Here is a 20,476-nt window from a genome sequence, read left to right as displayed (position 1 = left end):
TCCCTATCAAGGGCATGCTGACAAAGCTGTCTACACTGGTTTTACTTTTTCCACTTTCTTTGGAGATATTTGTCATTAAATCTCGTATATGACAAATTTTTTCCCCAGTGATTGTAGCGTTGGAAAGCAGCAGGATACACTCAGATTCTGCTCTCACTTTGTCATAAAAGATAATGAGCTGCAGGCATTGAGAAACACTGTGACTGCAGCTTGACACCACCACTATAATTTTAAGTATCTTAGAGATGGTTGGTTTTAAGTATACAAATTGTTAAATTCAGGTGCAGATGGGTTTAGATCAGTTGCTACTTGGGATGACTTCTATTTTTCAAAGAATAGGTTGAATAAAATTTTAAAAATGACAAATGGTGGATATTCAAAAAAATCTATTTTCAATTTTCAGTCATATTAAACATACAAGAAGCTCTAAAAAGCAATTATTTGGGATTCTATTGGATTAAAGGAGGAAGGATGAATGTTTATAGATTCATCTAAGGGGCCGCCAAATGATTAGACTATACATTTAAAAAAAATACTTTCTCTCCCTTTTAATTTATTTTATTGAATGTTTTTGTGTGTGAAATACCTAGTTTTATCTACATGACTCAAAAATTGTTCAGCTGAAACATTTGGAGAAGGGAAAATTTGTCTTTTGATTCTTCCTCACATTTCTAGGTGAGAAATAGACATGACTTTATATTAAGGGATCTAAATGTTCTAGTGTGGCTTTCCTGCCTGTAGCTTAGTGTCACTCCATAAACAAACCTCATGTAACTTTACTTTGTTCAGTTCTGCTTTACAAAGTTAATTTTTTTTCCCTCTTGTTGTTCTATCAGCTGCAAGACCAAGGTGTACCAAGACGACCTGCCCAACACCAGCATTGTCATCGTGTTTCACAATGAGGCGTGGAGCACCCTGCTGCGGACTGTTCACAGTGTCATCAACCGCTCTCCCAGACACTTGCTCGTGGAGGTCGTGCTCGTCGACGATGCCAGCGAGCGAGGTTGGGAGACTGTGGCTAATGAGCACCTCACGAAATGTACAGCGGCTCGTGTCTGACAGTCACAGGTTTAACTCTGTAGGATACAGGATGTTCATTTTGAAATGTAAACAGAGTGGGAGACAAATCCCAGATCCAGGCACAGTGGATCACCAAGTGAGGTAGCAATATAAGAAACTGTAAACACACTGTAGTTTCTTCTTTCAGCAATACAGATCAGTATTTACTCTTTGAAATATTTGACAATAAATGCACCAAGCAAACTGACATGTAGAGCTGCGACTTAAAATTTTTTAAATTATTGGTGTGGGTTTTAATCTGTAGATTATTTTCTTGATGAATCAATTATTAAGTCAGAAAATATTGATAACAATCAGTTAATTGTTTAACTTGCTTGATGGCCCGATTGTCTGCTGCTCTGTTTCAGACTTCCTGAAAAAGAAGCTGGAGAACTATGTGCGAACTCTGGAGGTGCCCGTGAGGATCCTGAGGATGGAGCAGCGTTCGGGTCTAATCAGAGCCAGGTTGAGGGGTGCGGCTGCCACCAAAGGTCAGGTCATCACCTTCCTGGACGCTCACTGCGAGTGTACCGTGGGCTGGCTGGAGCCCCTGCTGGCCCGTATCAAAGAAGACAGGTAGGAGCCAAAACACACCACGCTGAATGTATCACAGTTAATGTTTATTTTTAAGGTGCTAATATTGAAAAATTAACATATTCTACTTTTAAGGTGCAGTGTTGTACAGTACATCCGTTTGTCTCATCTTCAATCAGTTAAATCTTTTGCCTATTCAGTCCAGCAACATGCTTAATTACTGGCATTATCATATTTCACTTCAGTTGCATCATTAGGTGCTCAAGACAAAGTTCTATCTGAATATTGATGGGGCAGCAGACTATCAGTCATGAATACACTGTTTGAGCCTGACACTGCTGATAGGAGACGATAATCGTTGAGATCGTGTGGCTTTGTCTGCTTCTGCTGGTGTTGTAGAGAAAAAAACTATTTCCAGTTAATGCAGGTCTGTCTCTGTGTTAACCATAGACCTGTATATAAATGATGTGCAGGTGATGTTAGTATTAAAGTGGACAAGCCTATCTGGGGACGACGACACACCAACACAGTACACGGAGCAGGGCTGGTGTTAAGCTGAGGTCTGCCTACTACTGAGAATTGTATGCTTGTTGCGTAAACATGCACAGACAAAGCAATAACTACCAAGGTAATGCTGAATCCTGCCTGCTGAGGATGGTCATAGCTTTAAGGTTGTTTTGACGGGATACTGACATGGGCGGGTCTTCTCCCTGTGCTGCCAATGGTCAGTCCCAGAGCCCTGCAGACAGTTCTACAATGAAGCAACAACTCAAAACACCAAGTTGTGGAAAAAAAGATTTGTATCATTATCAAACTGTGGCGGGACAAATGTTGTATATTTAGTGTATCTTTGGTAGCCTATATACAATACGCGCAGGGTACGCGCTCAGATGCTTTTCATTTGTTATGTTTTCCTCATCTTGGAGTGTTTATTAAACCAGATGCGTTAATTGAAACTGACAATTAGTTTATTAGATTGTTTATTTATTTTTGGGCTTTTACTTGCACTTGCGCATGTGTGCGTGTGTGACATGAACAGATGGATGGATTAATAAGGATTCTCTTGCAATCCATCTCTTATCTGAGGTCAGACACATTTATATTCCCTCAGGAAGATATTGGTATCATATGACTCAGAATATAATATTAAGAGGCCATTACACTTTCACTGAATGCTGCTACACGTGAACTGTCATAATTCTGGGTGCAGACTGATGAGATGTTACAGGAAGTACGGCATATGTTCCCTACACATCCACGTGATTGATGATGCAAGTAGTTTTGTTAAATCCAGTGTAGGACTGCGAGATATGGCTGAAATCGTGATGTATACTGAATTACAAAATCTATTCACTGCAGTAAACTGTCTTTTCTTTTCTCATGTTGTTTTATTTAGAATGTAGTTGAAATCACTGAAGGGGGAGACGAGCATTTTGTGCAATTTTATAATGGTATCATACTATAATAAAAAAACGCATTACAATTCACTGAACAATAGTGTTGAATGCCCTGTCCTAAAAAGTTTAAAAAAGTGTTAATCACAGAGGTTTTTTTAATTTCATTTATGAAGGCCATATTGTTCAGTCTACGTTTAATTTGAAGAATCTGGGAATTAAATTTTGCAAACAATACTTGTAGGATTTGATTTTTTTGTTCATGAGAGCCCTGCACTGTACATTTATTAACATTCACATAGGGTTTCAAGCTGCATGTTAATGTAGTAGCTATTTTCAATATGCTAAATGTTTTTTACCTGGTTTAAGATTCTTACATCTGATGATTGGAAACTCAATATCTTTGGGTCTTTGAACAGTTGGAGAAACAACCAAACTTTCATCATTTTTAAAAAAACTTTTCGTAGTGATGCACTCCCTTATTTGAGAAACATGCATTTACAAGCCGTAATCTGATTTGTTAATATTCGGAGAGTATTACTATTAACTTAATATTTTTGGTAATGGTAATATCCTTTCCACATTATGTTTTACACCATTACATATTGTAATGTACATCGCTTCACAAAGCTACAGTGCTTTACCAACATTTTATCTGAACATTGAATGTTACCCTTTCAGGACAGCAGTGGTGTGCCCAATCATCGATGTCATCAGCGATGAGACGTTTGAATACATGGCCGGCTCAGATATGACCTATGGTGGATTCAACTGGAAGTTGAATTTCCGCTGGTACCCTGTTCCCCAGCGGGAGATGGATCGACGCAAAGGGGACAGAACACTTCCTGTCAGGTAAGGAAATAAAGTGTTTCTTCCTCCTCAAAAATTTGACGGGAATGTGTATTCCACTTTCGACTCAATAATGTCTTTGATTAAGAATTAACAGAGAGGATGACATATTACAGAAAAAAGGAAGTCCAAAGAGAATTTTTTTCTCAGTTTTTCATCTGAGCTGTTAATGGGTTCTTCTTTGATAGCAGCAGGCTACAGAGAATACATGGTTATTTAGATGTCTTCACAAGAAGATAAAAAGAGATGAAAAAGTGCCATTTTTATCTTCGGATAGAAATAGATATTTTTCCTTTGTGTATTCAATTGAAGCAAACAACAGCTTAAATGGCATCTGCATAGTTTGATTGTGCTCTAATGTAGTTTTAGTGTGTTTGAGCTCATTCATTTTAAAAATAGAAAATAGAAAGTCTGCTCACTGTTGCATTTTTGGGATTCACAATACAGTACACAGAGGCCTGCATGCAAATCCCAGTGACAAACATTATCACTAATTTAGGGCAGACTTCAACATAGAATTAATTAAAAGATAAAAGCAATTGCCCCTCTACGGCTTGGTATCAAATTATCAAACAAATTGGTCTTTTATTGTATTCAGAATGTTCCTCGGAGTTATGCTAAGTTACAAATATATTCAGCAAAAAGGAAACTTAATATTAAAGAAGAATCTTTATGCCTTTTGTGTTCATTTGTTTCTCTTGCAGGACTCCCACCATGGCAGGCGGTTTGTTCTCTATAGACAAAACATACTTTGAAGAAATAGGCAGTTATGATCCAGGGATGGATATCTGGGGTGGAGAGAACCTGGAAATGTCTTTCAGAGTAAGTGACCCACAAACGCGGGACGTCAATGGGTACATACCGATTCCCTTAACCGTATCTGTGTCCATTTCGTTTTTCTTTGAGCTATGTGACAAGCATTCCCACATGTACAACAAAGCTCCATTCATCCTGTGCAAAGATCAGACAAAGTGTTCCTCACTGCTCAGACACTGCATGTTATGTGCGTGTTTATGTACAGTATACAGCATGTGTGATGCTGTTTAAAAGCAGCACAATCTGCTGCAGCATCCAGTGACTAACTGATAAAGCTGTCCATCATATGATGTTCTCTTGGTTCCGCGCTTCTCCTGAAAACTGTGCAGCTCTTAAAAAATTAATAGCAAAATATCCATATTGGATGGATTTTTGCATCAATTAAGGGAACTGAAATGTACCCAATGTTTTGTAAGTTTGTCTTTATGAACATTTACTATGTAAATTTGACACATCTTTACGTGTCTGCAGGTCTGGCAGTGCGGCGGCTCTTTGGAAATTGTTACATGTTCCCACGTGGGCCATGTTTTCCGGAAGGCCACCCCGTACAGCTTCCCCGGAGGAACGGGCCAAGTCATCAACAAGAACAACAGGCGCCTGGCCGAAGTCTGGATGGATGATTTCAAAGACTTCTTCTATATCATATCACCAGGTACAGAGCAATCAAACTGCCTCCGTCTGGCCGCATGAATTCTTCATGCTTAACCCTAACCCTAACCCTTTCATCGTCTTTAATGGAACTCATCTTTTATGCCCGTTTAGGAATTTATATTTCTCCTTTTACCCTGCCTTATGTAGAAATGTAATACTTCTTTTTTGTCATCTGCAAGGGGAATGAATTATTTCCCTTCACCTTGTTAGAGCTCAAACACGCACGGACAAACTAGAACAATACGATTGGCAGACTGAGAGATGAGCAGCTCACCATCTGTCCACTTAGTAATGTGATTACCCTTAGGCAGGCAGCAGTTTCCTCCGTCGACCTACAAGGGATCGTCCGTAATCTGCCGATCACAAATTGTGACCTTCCCTGTGACTCGAGCAGCATTTTCCATGGGCGAAGTGTGCAGCCAGAGCTGGGGCTGTGATGGATGTGTCTTTCTGCATATTGTGGCCCCGGAATGACTGTCTGCTCCTGCGGGACATTAGGGAGAATGATCTGGGCCACGCTGCTGCCAGACCCCACTTATTGGCACAGAGGCACACAGTATTATGCTCAGGCTGAATTTGGGAGTGATCCTATTAAAAGTGCATCTCCCTCCTCATCCCTCCTCTTCACTGGCGATTTCAAGATCAAAGAGGCTATTCATCATCTGCAACACGTGATGCTCAGACCCTACGGGGGGGGGGGGGGTATAGAGAGCCAGGGGAGGAAAATTGGCCTTCAGCTCACTGCTTTTATCTCCCAAACTGAAATTTCTATTTCCCAGATAAAAGTGTAAGCTAATGTAGGTATTATAGGAGGTGATGTTTGCATTGTCTGCCTCGTGTTTGACAGATGCATATGCACAGCTCTATTGTTGGTCTTACATGCTGGCCGGCATTTGAAAATCTATTTTCCCTAAGTGCAATCACCTTCCTTCATGATTACATCCCCTCCAACATTTAATAGAATATCCTCCCGTTTTCAGTGAAGGGAAGTTGGTTCTTCATAGAAGGTCCCTCTGGTGTTTAGTTTTGGTGGTGCAAGACATTAGGGTGACCCTTCTATTTTCAGGAAAAAAATGTAAATACTACGGTGAATAATGACTGATTATGTAAGGCGATGCATATGTCTGAATCCTCATCTCTGCATTTCCTCTGCAGGAGTGATGCGGGTAGACTATGGAGATGTTTCTTCCCGTAAGGCCCTCCGCGAGGCCTTGAAGTGCAAACCGTTTTCCTGGTATCTGGAGAACATCTACCCCGACTCCCAGATCCCAAGAAGATACTACTCACTTGGTGAAGTATGAGCTTTAATGTACTTTGATCTTCCATAATGCAGCAGATAAACGGGCTCCTTCTGCATTCAGCCAGATATGTCCTTGCAGCTTCCCGTCTGTGTTCTCAGAAAGATAATATTGCTGCGAGAAAAATTTGAAACTCTCCGAATCCAGGAAAGGCTGAATGAAATGAGGTAAAAACAAAATCTCCAGCCGTTCGTGTTGAACACGCATGATAAACAAACAATGGCATGTTCATGCATTCGGACTATGGTGGGGAGGTGAGATGAGGCTTATGTATGCAGTTTACACATGGTACAGTTTTGTATTTTACGTGAGCTAAACTGAATTTTAAAAGGCGTATTTTGTTGTAGACAAGAAGTATTTACCTGTGATATAAATACTTTATATCACATTACTTTAATAGGCTGAGCGGGAACTGCGAATTAGACCCCTTAGGAATTGAAAAGGGCATTGTGGAAAGTGTCTGATAATTTTTAAACCAAGGCGTGAGAATTCATAGTTAAAAGTTTTCAAGATAATAGAAGTTTAAGTTCTTTTATCCATTTGTTCCCACTCACACTGAAAAAAAATAGACTATTAAGTGGCCCGAGTTCAACTCTTTGACGCCCATGGCTCTGTGTCGACAGCAGTGCAGCATGGGGTCAAGTCACAGCTGACATCCAGCGTTCATTCTGTGAAAAAGATGGAGGCCACTTCGAAGCAATGACAGTTGAAGAACTCCTGGTGAATGAGCTTGTAATCCCTCAACTTCCATACTGCTGAGGACGAGAGGATATATTCATCTGTGCTGCTCTGCTGTACTGCAGCACACACGCTCTCTCTTTAGCCGCTGCGGCACCTCAGCTCCCCATCGGATTCTCATCCCCCATAACACAGTCAGCCTTTCTTTAACAGCTGGAACCATTAGTTTTTATATCTCTTATTATGAATGCCGCTCAGTTCCTGCATGATAGGCATAATAAGTTGCCTAGATATAGAGCCATCTCAGCTTCAGCGGCGAATGTATAAACTGAGTTGACTATAAAGTCAGTAGGAGGTAACTCAGAACTGTGACGGTGGATCAGTTTTCTGTTTCAGCTAGTGAAGTGAGCATAACGCGTCGAATTTTGATTAATATTACTTGGTGACATCCTTTCTGTTATTATACACATGATTTTCGGTAAAGTAAAATTCTTCAGTGCACTCAGAGAAACATTGTGACAAATATGCATTTTTCATGATCACTGTTTTGAAAGTGATTAACAGTTGTGTTGGAAACAACTTGGGCTTTACCTGAGCCCAAAAAAAGATGTGCAGTAATGACGATAACTTTTTAATGAAAATATTGAGCTGGTTATGCCTTTGCTTGTGTTTGACAATGAAAATGACACATTTGTAGCCTGGGGTCATGCCGAATAATTAATATATTTTATGAATTAAAACCCATCATGAATAAAACTAATTGTAAGACTTTGTCAACGTATCAGTAAAATGAAATACAAGGAAGATTTGCAGAGGTTTGACCATATTAACAAATTAATTTTGAGCTGTGCAAGTTGAGTGACAGAGTAAAGACCCGTAAAGTTAATATGAAATTTGAGCCAGGTGAACCTGTAACACTTGTGTGCTTCTTGCTGGTAGATCAGAAATGTTGAGACCAACCAGTGTGTGGACAACATGGGAAGAAAGGAGAATGAGAAAGTTGGCTTTTTCAACTGTCACGGTATGGGAGGAAACCAGGTGAGGACAGCAAATATAAACACTAAAATGATTATTATTACTATGTACTGTTATTCCCCCTATATATCATGATTAATGCAGAATCCCTTAAATCATGTATAAGGATCCTTCATTTAATATTTTTTCATATAATCCAACTCTATAATGGATTGGGCTGTACTACACACACATTTGTCAAACTGGAGTCATTATGTAGAGATTTGTGTGAAGTGATGTAAGTGGAATGTAGATCAAGTGTATCTCTCTGGAATTTACATTCAATCGACAAAAACTTTGATTCCTTTTTATCTTAGATACATGAGCTCAGTCATTTTGGATGCAAACTGTGTGCCAACTGCCAGTCTTTAAGTCAATCCACAGATTACAATTTAAATTTGGAGGTTTTCTTTCTCGTTTCTTAAATCCATGTTGATGTAGCTCCATGCTGTGGGTCTTTAAACGTAAAAGTGAATTGTATTTTGGTGTGATTATTGTTCCCTCATTACAACTCTTTTTCAAGGATGTTATGGGGAGCTCTCATGGAATAACAGAACAACATGCAAAAAGGGGAGTTTGAATACAGTGCCTTTTAGAAAACACTAAAAATCATCAGCCCCAGTCACATGAATCACAAGGAAAATCTAATGTAATTCACAGTAAAATCAAAAGTTGATATAATTTAATTTGGTGATAAATCTTTGTTGTCTCTTGAAAGCCGGATGATGAATAATGTCGGTGTTGCTAATGCCTTTCATCTTCTGAGTGAGACATCTTATTTGCAGGTGTTCTCATACACGGCGGATAAAGAAATTAGGACGGACGACCTCTGTCTGGACGTCTCCCGCCTCAACGGGCCTGTCGTCATGCTCAAGTGTCACCACATGAAGGGAAATCAGATGTTCGAGTACGATGCTGAGGTGGGTGGGATCTATGTTCCCCAAAGTAGCCAAATAATCTCTAACGAGGCTGTTATTGGAGGCGGCCATTCCTTCTTCCTGATGGTTGATGTATTGAAAACAACTTAGATGAAATGCTGATGGATTGTGTCTTCCTGTGTCTGAGGAGATTGCATGTGCAGCAGTGCACATCGAGGATTTGGGTAAAGCTGAGTGGAAAATTCAGTTGACCCGTCTCAGCCACCAGGTGGTGCTGTATACCAGTTGTTTTTTTTAGCAGCACAAAAGTTGAGCCGCTTTTTCCACCAAGCAGCTGTCTTTCTTTTGTGTTCTCTGCTTTTACACAGCATGTTGGCAAGTGGGAATATGACTTTGAGGTAAGATGTTACAAGTCATCACTCCTGATCTTTGCCTTATAGTTTGTACCTGTACTTCCAGTATTGTGATGTTCTATAACAGTGTCTGGACTGTGAAATGTCAGTCGTGGTCATTAGAAATAGATTGTTTAAAGTGCCCATATTATGCCTTTTGGGTTTTCCCCTTTCCTTTAGTGTGAAATATACAAAACACTGCTCCTCAAGGGCCTGAAACTCCTCGTTAACATTCAATTCAATTTTATTTTATTTGTATAGTGCCATATCACCGCATACATTATCTCAAGGCACTTTACACTATAATGTCAACATTTTACAATATTATAAACAGAAACCCAACAGTCCCCACAATGAGCAAACACTTTGCAACAGGGGAGAGAACAAAACTCTCGGTTTACAGGAAGACACCTCCAAAAGAAGCAGACTCAGGCTGGGTGGCCATATGCCTCGACTGGGTGAGACGAGAGAAATACTAGAGAGAGAAGAGAGAGAATTAAAAACAGTAGTAATGATGATAATAATAATAATGCTGATAATGAATAGAAGGCTAACTATAATTATGATTATAATAATGATTTTTAAGTAATAGAGGTACTGGTAGGCAGTGTAGATCTGGATCCTGCAGATTGAGGATAGGAAAAAATTCCCTTAAGTGTCTACGTCATCCAGTAACAGGTTACATGACGTACAGTTGTTACAGTGATGTAGAGGGATTCTATAACTGTATTTTGCATATAAAATGCAATAGAGATAAATAAATTTAAACTAACTTCTTTAAAACACCCTGATCCAGTCATTGGTATTAAACCAATAATGCATATTTTAGACATAAAATCACGTACAACTATTCTAGTAAAGCCTCAAATTAAAATTACAGAACTGTAAATGATGAGAATTGATTAAAAAAAAATTTGAACTGGATCCATTTTGCTAAAGGGGCGAAATTGAATCTTAACTGGAATTTAATCTTAAATATAAAGCAAGGTTTTTATTTATTTATATATTTTGGACTCAAGTCAACATCAGTCTACAGTAACTCCAACATAAAAACTCAGCAATAAATAGCTTAATTATTTATACCAATATCATAGCTAAAAGTAAAGCTGCCCTTGTATCTCATGTTGTGTGGTTCAATATATATACTGTGGTTCATAATAAGACACACTCACATAAAACACAAGAATGAGCAAGAATTTATATACAATAATATACAATAGTGAGATTTGTGGCATTCATTTGTGGTATTGTAGCACCATAATGAAACCTAAGCTTAGCTAAATGACGATGACAAAAACTGCACATTAAACACCAGTTAATTCTACTTAAATCCCTGTTCTGTCTGTAATAGTCATTTTGGTATTCAATCAAATAAGGAAAAAGATGTTCCTAAATGGAAAAACTGAAAGAAATTTTCAATCTCACTGGAGAACTCAAAAATATTCTCATAAAACCTAAAACTCAGAGTACATAATAGATCATACTCAAAACTCAAAAAGCATCTTTTGTTTTAACAATTAATACATTCTGAACCACCGGGAGAGGGTTAGAAAAGACCAAATGCAGTGTTATCTCCCAGTTATTGAAATGTCCCCTCGCTGACATGTGGACATGACAAGGTAAGGAAGCCCAGAGGCCGTTCCATCAAGCCCTGAACAAACCCTACGAGAAACCCTTTTATTACACTTTGTTCTCTGGGCGCATTATGAAAAAATGTAATAATTCATAAGCTAAGGATGGCTCCCTGTCGTAAACAGCATTGGGGTTTCACCGCTGTCGGTGGTTGAAGTTATTTTTAGCCCACGTGTGACAGTCAGGGGATGAATCCTGGGTGACTATAGTGCCATTAACATTTTATCTGGTCATCAGTTTCACTTTCACAGGAATACCTGACTGCTTCATATTCCTTACGTCTTCATTCTTGACTTTAACAGACAGTCTTTTCTTTTTTAAACCTGTTGTGTGGTTTCAGCCAGAAATAAGCTACTTTCTTTGGGCCGTCTCCATGATCACACACAAATACATCAGTTACAAACATAATGGCCGTCATTGGGTTTACGTGTTTTGTATTAGTGTGGTCGTTTTCCAACTCCAATTTGTCAAGTTGTCTCAATCACAGAGGTGTCTGTGCTGCCAAAATGTAAGTAAGACACATTTTTTCATTGTTTCAAGCTTTTAATAGTCAAACTTGGCATTATTTATTGCACCGGGTGAACAGATGTGAAGGAAATTCCAATCACGTAAAAAGTAAATGTTGAATTCCGGCACGCTGTCAGCTATGAAGTTAATAAAGACATAATGTTTCAAAATCCAATTTAACGATTTTGATTTGATAAAACAAAATGATTATACAACAACAGTTAACAATTATTTATTCCCCCAAAGATTAGATTTGTGATATCCACAAAATCCATTTAGAGAGCAGGTAGGTGAGGAAGATCATGCAATCCCATCTAATCTTTTACTGTATAAAAATATAATTAATATATTTGTCTTTATTTTTACTGCACAAATATGCCTAATTTTAAGTATGTTTTGAGATCCATTCCCCCATTTAAATTTTTTGCTGTTACATTGTGTGACTTGCCTATTAAAGGGTTGTTTTCCATGGTGAATTCAATTGCAAAAAGGGGCCATGATCAATATGTTACATGTAACAGATTACAGATCTGACACTGTGCAGGGATTCCTTTTTTTCTGCCTCAAGCCATGAATATTTGAAATATTTCATTGTCTAATTATAAAAAAGAATTAGTGCAGATATTAAATGACACCTTTTATATTCACTATAACTGAGAAAAAAAGACATCACCTCTTATTGAACTGGAAACAATGGCCCTGAAGGCCAGATGGATTAATTAAGTGACTCTCAGATTTTTACTTCTACTCTCCCTCTAACTCCCGGCTCACTGCAGAAGCACACCTTCCTCCACATCATCACCCAATCATGTCTGACCATCAGCCGTCTGGACGACGGCACCTACGGCCCCACCGTGGAGAACTGTAACAATAGTCCCATGCAGGCCTGGATCCTCCACAACTACACTCGTCTGGAGGTCGCTAAACGACTCTACTTCAGCCCCACTGATTATTTCCTCTAAGCTCCCATCACTCTGCGGGGACTGTAGGTCCTGAGCCGCGCAGGTCAGTACAATATAGGCTTAAAGTAGAAGCTGGTAGTCTCTGTAGCAGCTCTGTAGTCACATAGTTTAGCATTGGGCTTCAACAGAATCCTTTGTACCTGATTGTGGTAAGAGCAGATGAATGCATAGCATATTGTGTTGATCTTTCAGCTATTAGTTCGAATGTGCATGCAGATTGTTTTAGGAAGCATTAAGTAGCTTTTACCGATGACCTTTCAGGGGCGAGAAGACATAGAGACAGGGGCAGAAGCACCTCAAGCAGTGACAGATGTCCCATTTTGATGGCTCTGGTGTGTAAGATGCTATCAGCAAAACCTTTAGCCGGTCTTCATGCTAAATTAGATCTCATTTGACATTTATTTTCCAACATAAATATTTAATTTTAATGGGGAAATTTCAGTCCAGGGGACAGCCAGCTCTTGGTGAATGATGCCTGAGAGGGAGGAGGACGTGTTTATTTTTAGCTGATTATCTACATGCAGGGCTGATTGAACTGGGCCTGCTACTGTTTACAAGTTCTTTTGAAGTGATCCTTCATTGTGAACCTACCTTTCATGGCCCTGGCCTCTCGGGCCACTCTCCTATAGACTTGAGGCAGCTGTGCACACTGTGTGCCATGTGCAGATTATAAAACCACTGAATCCCATCTATCAATGCTTTTCACCGCTCGGCCTGCTTAGCGTTTCTGTCTGTCTGTCTGTTTCGGGTTGGTTGTTTCCCTGCCTTTTACTCGTCGGGCCTGTCTGTCGTTTTCTCTGCATTCGCCTCTGTTCTTCTGAGTTATCTGGAGTTTGCACCTCAAATCCTGTACTGTTGTATTTCTCACAAAAAAATCTTAAGAGCTATTTCAGTGAAGCATGCCGCTGTTTTTGTGTCAAGGCAGGGCAAAATGTGTGGAGGTCCCAGGGCTGCTGGTGTGTGTCGAAGTTGCGGCAGTAAAGTGACCTGCTGTTAGATGGCCTGATTTGCTGTTCACACTAAGAGGTCCTCGTGGCATGGCCAGCGCATAAGGAGAGCTTGTACACAAGAGCAGGGCAGTATTGAGAAAATTAGGGCTTTTGCCTGATTATGCCATGCATCAAAAGAAATTTGCTGTTTTTGTATTTCCCACAAAAATCAGCCCAGCCTTCTAGATTTTCTTCCACAGCCATCACAGTATCACATCAGATAAAATGAACACTTCCTCTGTTCCTGAAAAAAGGAACTCTTGTGTCCAGTGTGCTGCCTGGTGACAAGGAGGGTAATGTTCCTCAACTGGGGCGTATGGTGATAAAACCATCGTCATTTAATTAGCCCGTCTCAGCTGTGCACACACTCAGCGCCTCGACCAGGGAGGGGGGGGGTCGGTTTACTGGGCGACCGAGGTGGGAGTTTTCTCGGCCCCAAAGGGAGCATGAAATATGTAGAAAATGCTTTTTCTGAAGAAATCGCGGTAGGATTGCTGGCTTCTGCACAAGCTGGAGCTAAACTGAATCGCTTACATTCATTTGTATGAAGAAGCAGTTGAAGTTGTACGAAGAGTTTGAAATGTAAACTATAATATTTAGTATAAGCAGTGTATTGAGTCTAATAAGGGTCAGCAATATATTTTCACAAATAATTTCACAGCCAACAGTTGTATATCACAGTTTGTGTGCATGATAAAATACATTCACGGTTTTGAATGTGTGAATTTGTAAACTGTAAAATTTTCAACATTTGTGCTTGTTACTCGTAGCTTGTAACTTCAGTGTCACGTGCAGATAAGAAATGCTGCCTCTGACTTTGAAACCTCACTGTTGAAAATGTTTCTTGGACAAATTTCAATTACACATGCACAGAATAGTTTTACTGCTACAAAACTTGATTACACATCCACATACACCTGCCTTATTCAACGAAATGACAGAGATGCCCTCGGGAAACAGGCAGTAAGCTTCTTGATGAAAAGGAAAAAGGACCAAGTGAAACTTTTCCAACTGCGAGGTCAACATTGGGAACTGCTGGGAGGAAACTAACTGGGGGAATCTAAAATCTAGTCTGTTGTGTGTCTGTTGGTAAGTTGTACCATTATGTCTGTGAGGGAATTTTCCTTTTTTATTTTTAGTTTCTTAACCTTTTCTTTCATTTCAGCATATATACACAACAGTTCACTGTCTGTTTCCCATATAGACCATCATTAGAAACTCACAAACTGTCAAAAAAAAGAATAAAACGTTAACTGTGGAAATTCAGAAATACAAGTACAATAGCTGAAAGTCTTCTAAAAGCCCAAGTGAAGTCTACAGCTGAAGTAGTTGGATTTCAGAGCAGTGAAGTTTTATGAGTAGAACATTTCGCCCATTCATTTCTACGGGAAAATCTTCTGACAGAACGTTGGATATTTCAGAATGTATTAAATATATTGGAAAAACTGAACACATCCGATAATTAGATCGGATAACTAGAGAGAAACTTTTCAGTGGTTATTTGGCAGGTGTGTGAGGAGGATCTCCACCTGCTTTCTTTGGTCTTGGTTTGTTTGCCCTGCTGGGCAGTCTGTAATGTGCACACATCTTTGTTTCCAGGCAGAGGCTGTCGGACCCTTGTGTTTTATTGCTTGAGCTCAAACATGGCCTGAGCGTCCTTGTGTGCTCATTAGTCTGAATATCCTCTGTCAACAATCAAAGCATAATCTTATTTTAATGAAGAATTATCGTCTCAGCCACAGGATAAAATAATCAAGCCACTGCACGTTTGAATGCCACATGCATTTTCTTTCACGTTTGTCCCATTGTTCAGTTTGACAATGACTCTCCCAGATGACTGGGTGCAAATTGCTTTTCCTATGTTTCCTCAGATTTTCTGATGAGATATCATGCTTAAATGTTCTGTCAAAAACCCGTATATTTACAAACAGTGCATTATCATACTCTATTTGTATCTAATTTCTCTAGCCCCTGACATCATTTTCCAAATCCCTCATGCACTGTTGTTTTCCCCCAGCACGTCTTCTCCAAGCCCTCTACAACTGCATGTGATCATTAGGAAACGGAAAAGTGAGGCACTAAATTGCAGAATCATGTAACTTCTGTTGGAATGAGCATAAATGGTTAATCAGGGCCATTGAGTGCTCTCTTCCAGTTGTTAGTGGGTGGTGGTGGTGGTGGGGGGGGGGGGTGTTATCTCTGGAGCCCTTGTGTGGCAGATAGCCTCAGATTTCTGTGCTACATGCACACGTGCTGCATGAGTTCAGCTCATCACGACAGGTGTTTTTCCAGTCTGGACATTTTAAAAGCGCTTGTTCTGTCCTCTGGCTTCTCCTGTTTATGTGATAGAACAGTACAGATAGGGGCTGACGGAGGCAGAGGGGACAATGGGTGTGGAGCGGAGCGAGAGATACATCGTAGCTCATATTGTCACGAGGACGCGGTTTGTCTCTGCACAATAAACAGGAAAGAGCTGACAAAGCCAAGCTCATATTTATTCATCATTGTTTATATCGCCGAAGCAATGAGAGGATGAGTGGACTGTCAATCAATAGAAAATGAATCAGCTCACATTTTGATGAGCAAGAATAATCCATTAATGAGACAGAAACCCAAAACTGACTTGTTATAGTCCAATAACATTAACAATGGCATGTTGTGACAATACAAGGTGTCTGAATTCAGCCCTCATTACTTTACTATTTACACTTGTGCTTCTCCCACTGCGACATGTCAAAACTGCCTGTTTATTGGTCAGAGCTGAATCGGACAGATCCTCGCAGGTGTCATCTTCGGTCACTGTGTGAGGTCTGCGATGTGTGCTGTATGTTTCTGATCTGTGTTACCAAAACACCCCCAAGATGCCAACGTCGCTCCCCAACCTGGTGGCTCCAGTTACTTTTGGTTTAAGCCACATGTGTACACTGTAGCTGCTGTGCTTGGTCATTATGTAAATATGACATGTGTTCGTGTTGACAAATATTTATCATGTTAAGACTGATAATGGTATTATTTTAGAATAGTATAATATGGCAGTCTAAACTCAAAGGAATGACATGCATGTATTTTTATTGATGTATTTCCCCTTAATAAGATTAACTGTGCATTTTGGCACAGACTTTCTTCTGCAAAATGAACAAATCTGTGAAATTTTCCAGAAAATTAGGAAAAACCTAGTAGCTATTCAACCATTTATATTGTATTGTTCGACCATGATCATCTTTTAACCTTTGTAATAAGAACTGTTTAATTAGAAACATTTGTTTTGTGGTTTTTTTGTGTCCTCTAAATGGATCTGACTCTAATAAATGGGTGCAGTCTTTTCAAGAGGTCGAAGTTATTAGAGCGAAGCAGAGAACACAAGTTATTGCTAGATTATTTATTTTTTTGACATTTCTATGCTTCTGATGTTCAAGAGTCATTCACAAAGAAATTCTTTCTGTTCAGTCTCTCCACCAACAGGAGCCTCACGTCTCCAAGCTGCCTCACCTCATATATGCAGTGTTTTTTTTCTCACCTGGAACATCCTGCTCTCTGGATGTACTGTACCTATTGTTTTTTTGTTGCTACAGTTACAGAGTTAAACAAGCTCAGGCCATGAACTGGGTTGTCAGTATTTTTGTGAAATACGGGAATTCAATATTGTCCAGACAGGACAGGAATGATGCAGGGTGATGAAAATTCTAGCTGAAAAAAATTCAACATTAAAACAAGGGCACATTGTAGGTTGATTTAGAAGAGAAATTATATTTAAATTGCTTCATGTCTGTACATTTACGTGTACGCCTTCACAGTACATCTGTGTAATTGCCTGTGTCTCTTCCGTTTCTCTCCAGCGACTCACCCTGCTGCATGCGAACAGCAACCAGTGTTTGGACATGCCGTCTGAGGAGGACAAGATGGTCCCCACCCTGAGGGACTGCAACGGCAGCCGCTCTCAGCAGTGGCTGCTGCGCAACATGACCCTAAACGTCTGATCCCTCACCTCTCCGACCCAACCATTCTATTCTCATCCTAACCAGTCCTGGCTCTCCACACACACTCACCAGGTGGCTCTTAACCACACACATCATATGCCTCTTCCTGCTGTAGCCTGGCCAGTCGATACGAAAACATCCCGGCAGCAGCAGTTTATCTTCCATCGTGTCTCCTCTTACAGTTTGCCACAGGTTTGAGAGCGGCTGCACCTAATACTGAGGCGATGGTACATGATGAGCCGTAGCTTTTGGGACCACGTCAAGTCCGAATTGGGGGAAGGATGTGTGAGCTCTGTGCATGGAGAACACTGGTATCATTCACACTGTGGATGCACAGCTGTTAGATGTGCATCCACTGTGCTGCGCAGACTGCTTATTAGCTGCCGGACAAACAAATGACCAGGAGAGCATCTATAACGAGAACGCTGCCAGGCACGTCCCTGGGATGCTGTGCACGGTGTTCAGCGTACATGCAGTGCATTGGTGTTTACTGTAGGTACAAGCATAGAATAAGACTGTTGTTACTGTATAGATGCTGCTCATTCTCTTTCCATATCAGGGTCTGAGTTACACTGAAATAATGGGAAAGGGATGTTGTTAATAGAGACTGACCAATACTTTATTTTTCTCATCACTGTTGACGTAAGGGAATTACAGATTATAATGATACCGAAGCTGTGGTGCTTCTTTTTTCATTTTTTCCCCCAAAAAGATGAACATATTCCTTGAAATGGAGTCTTAGCTTCAAGCCACTGGGTGGGTGTTTCCCACAGCAGTGGTTGACTGACATTTTGGTTCGGCGTTGCTAGGAGACCCGCTAGGAGACACAATCTCATGGTAGTGCGACTTAATAGAGAGCTACTACCTTTTACTGTAGCATTAGATAGCAACTGCTAGCATTTCACCATGTCTATCTCTGTACATCATTTTTGGGAGGACCCACTGTTGAATGTGGAACGGGAAGTTCATATTGCACTGGAAAGGTAAAGGTGGCAAGCTAGCCCAACTAGCTTTCAGACGGAAAGCTGCCAATGTTTACACTGATTCCCACAAGATTTCAACACTCGGCGAGTCAGTGCTGTGTTGGTCCCATGTTATTTAAAGGAGGAGGTCTCGCTGCGTCATCTGTCTTTCTTTCATGGGTCTAGTTGTGGTAACAGCACAGTATCAACATGAAAATTAATTGCAACTTGGACTCAAAGTACACAGTAATTAATCATTCAAATTTCCAGTTCAAGTACTGTTGTTGTCACCTCATGTCCCCTGGATAAGATTAATTTAAGGGCTGTCACAGCAGAAAAAAAAAGACAATTTAATATTTTTGGTTATTATGATTCTGACAAGTGCAGAAGTCAAACAAAAAACAGTTGTACTGTATTTTCTGATTTCTTAGCAAAAGTAACATTTAACACAAACACATCGGTCGGGCTCTAGTTGTTGTGTTGGTTTTCTTACAATGCATGAGTGCAGCTTAACATCGTCCCCCTAAGAAGAGTAATAACATAATGTTACATTTGAAGTGAAATGGGAATTACAGTATGTACTGTATGGTACAGATGAGAATATGAGGCAGCTTTCTGGATTGACAGACAACATATAGGACTCATGTTTAGTTGTAACTGGCTGTTGGAGGAAATTAAAGAAGTGGCTGGAGGAAAGGAAGTAGCAAGTAATCAACACCGCTCTGAGTATGTGATTGATTTTAAATGACTAAGAGTTTTAGTACTATTAACACCTTAATCAGCTTCTACAAGATTATTAACTCTTGTACTCAGACATTGCTCCCTTGTGAGAGCGATATCATGACGTCTTGGAGCCGAATAATTACGTGTGCCTTTAGAAAGTTGTATTTAATTATTTTTTTGTTTTTAGAAGATTGAAATATTTCGTTGATGATAAAATGAAGAATGTTTCGTTTAAGATAAATAACTACAGCATATTGATGTCATATCTCATGAATTTCTCACTTTGGTATTAATACTTGATCAAACATCTAGTTATCCATAGTATGGCAGGTCAGTATTGAGTATATAGATATTTACCCATCGCCCAAGCAAATGTGACAGGTACACTGCATTACTGTCTGGGATCAGGCAACAAATGTTACTGTACATAATTATGTTAACATGTTTCTATCACCATTCTTGTTGTTGTTGTACATACAGAACCAATTATTTTTCTAAGATGCTGTGAAACTTGAACACTCAAAGAAAAAGGCATTGAACGCAAAAAAGATCACAAGGTATTGCAATGTTTCATTCGGAATTGAGGTCATAAAAACCAGTGCTTACCTTGGGTTTTGAAACTGCAGTGTGTTTTGGAAATCATCATTGGTCCCATGAAACCCATTCTCACACTACCTTAAGGACCTTAGGCGAGCTCACATGAGGGAGCAACCAATGGTGAAATACTATCAATGCTGCTTGAATACTGAATCCTTGCCAAGTGCCTGCTTGGCATTCAGACTAAAATTCAATCACCTGTTTTGCATTACGTGCACATATTTGTTGTTTTTCATTATCTTAAAGTGCATGGTGTTAAAAAAAGGAATGTAATGTTTCAATGTTCTGGTCGCAAAGTGATAGTGTTATCTGTTTGTACATTTTGCCTTTTTGTAGAAAATGAAAATAAAACTTATACTGAACATTGAATTTGCATTAATTCCAGTGTGAAGCAACTGAAAATGTGAACACAAAGCGCATCACACAAGCCCATCGGTTGTTTAATAAAACTTGCTCCTCAAGCTTTTAAGGGCCCGGACATCTCATTACCAGCCTCCATTCAGTGTGTGGGCTTTTAGAGGTGGTCAATTGCAGCCTGTCTTCCATGGTGACCGTTGGGAGACA

The 20,476-nt window shown here is 39.8% G+C and overlaps 1 protein-coding gene across 4 annotated transcripts in view; it reads left to right on the top strand.

The window, feature by feature from the left end:
- Positions 1-20,274, top strand: part of galnt13 (UDP-N-acetyl-alpha-D-galactosamine:polypeptide N-acetylgalactosaminyltransferase 13) — a 30,891-nt gene extending 10,617 nt beyond the window's left edge. Inside the window, exons 4-13 of one of the 4 annotated variants that reach the window (XM_035604579.2) lie at positions 837-1,039; positions 1,428-1,635; positions 3,669-3,839; positions 4,541-4,658; positions 5,124-5,304; positions 6,459-6,598; positions 8,219-8,317; positions 9,079-9,213; positions 12,479-12,707; positions 17,490-17,618. In XM_035604579.2, coding sequence (XP_035460472.1) covers positions 837-1,039; positions 1,428-1,635; positions 3,669-3,839; positions 4,541-4,658; positions 5,124-5,304; positions 6,459-6,598; positions 8,219-8,317; positions 9,079-9,213; positions 12,479-12,664 — 1,441 coding nt within the window. In that variant the 3' untranslated portion in view covers positions 12,665-12,707; positions 17,490-17,618. Of the gene's footprint in view, positions 1-836; positions 1,040-1,427; positions 1,636-3,668; positions 3,840-4,540; positions 4,659-5,123; positions 5,305-6,458; positions 6,599-8,218; positions 8,318-9,078; positions 9,214-12,478; positions 12,708-17,489 lie in introns of all 4 variants that reach the window. The other 3 variants (XM_035604582.2, XM_047337428.1, XM_035604584.2) reach the window with 3 other exon arrangements.
- The last annotated feature ends 202 nt before the right edge of the window (positions 20,275-20,476 follow it).

This window comes from Scophthalmus maximus, chromosome 14 (assembly GCF_022379125.1).
Source record: "Scophthalmus maximus strain ysfricsl-2021 chromosome 14, ASM2237912v1, whole genome shotgun sequence".
NCBI lineage: Eukaryota > Metazoa > Chordata > Actinopteri > Pleuronectiformes > Scophthalmidae > Scophthalmus > Scophthalmus maximus.
Note: the sequence above shows the minus strand (reverse complement) of the source record. Positions and strands in the feature narration are given on the sequence as shown.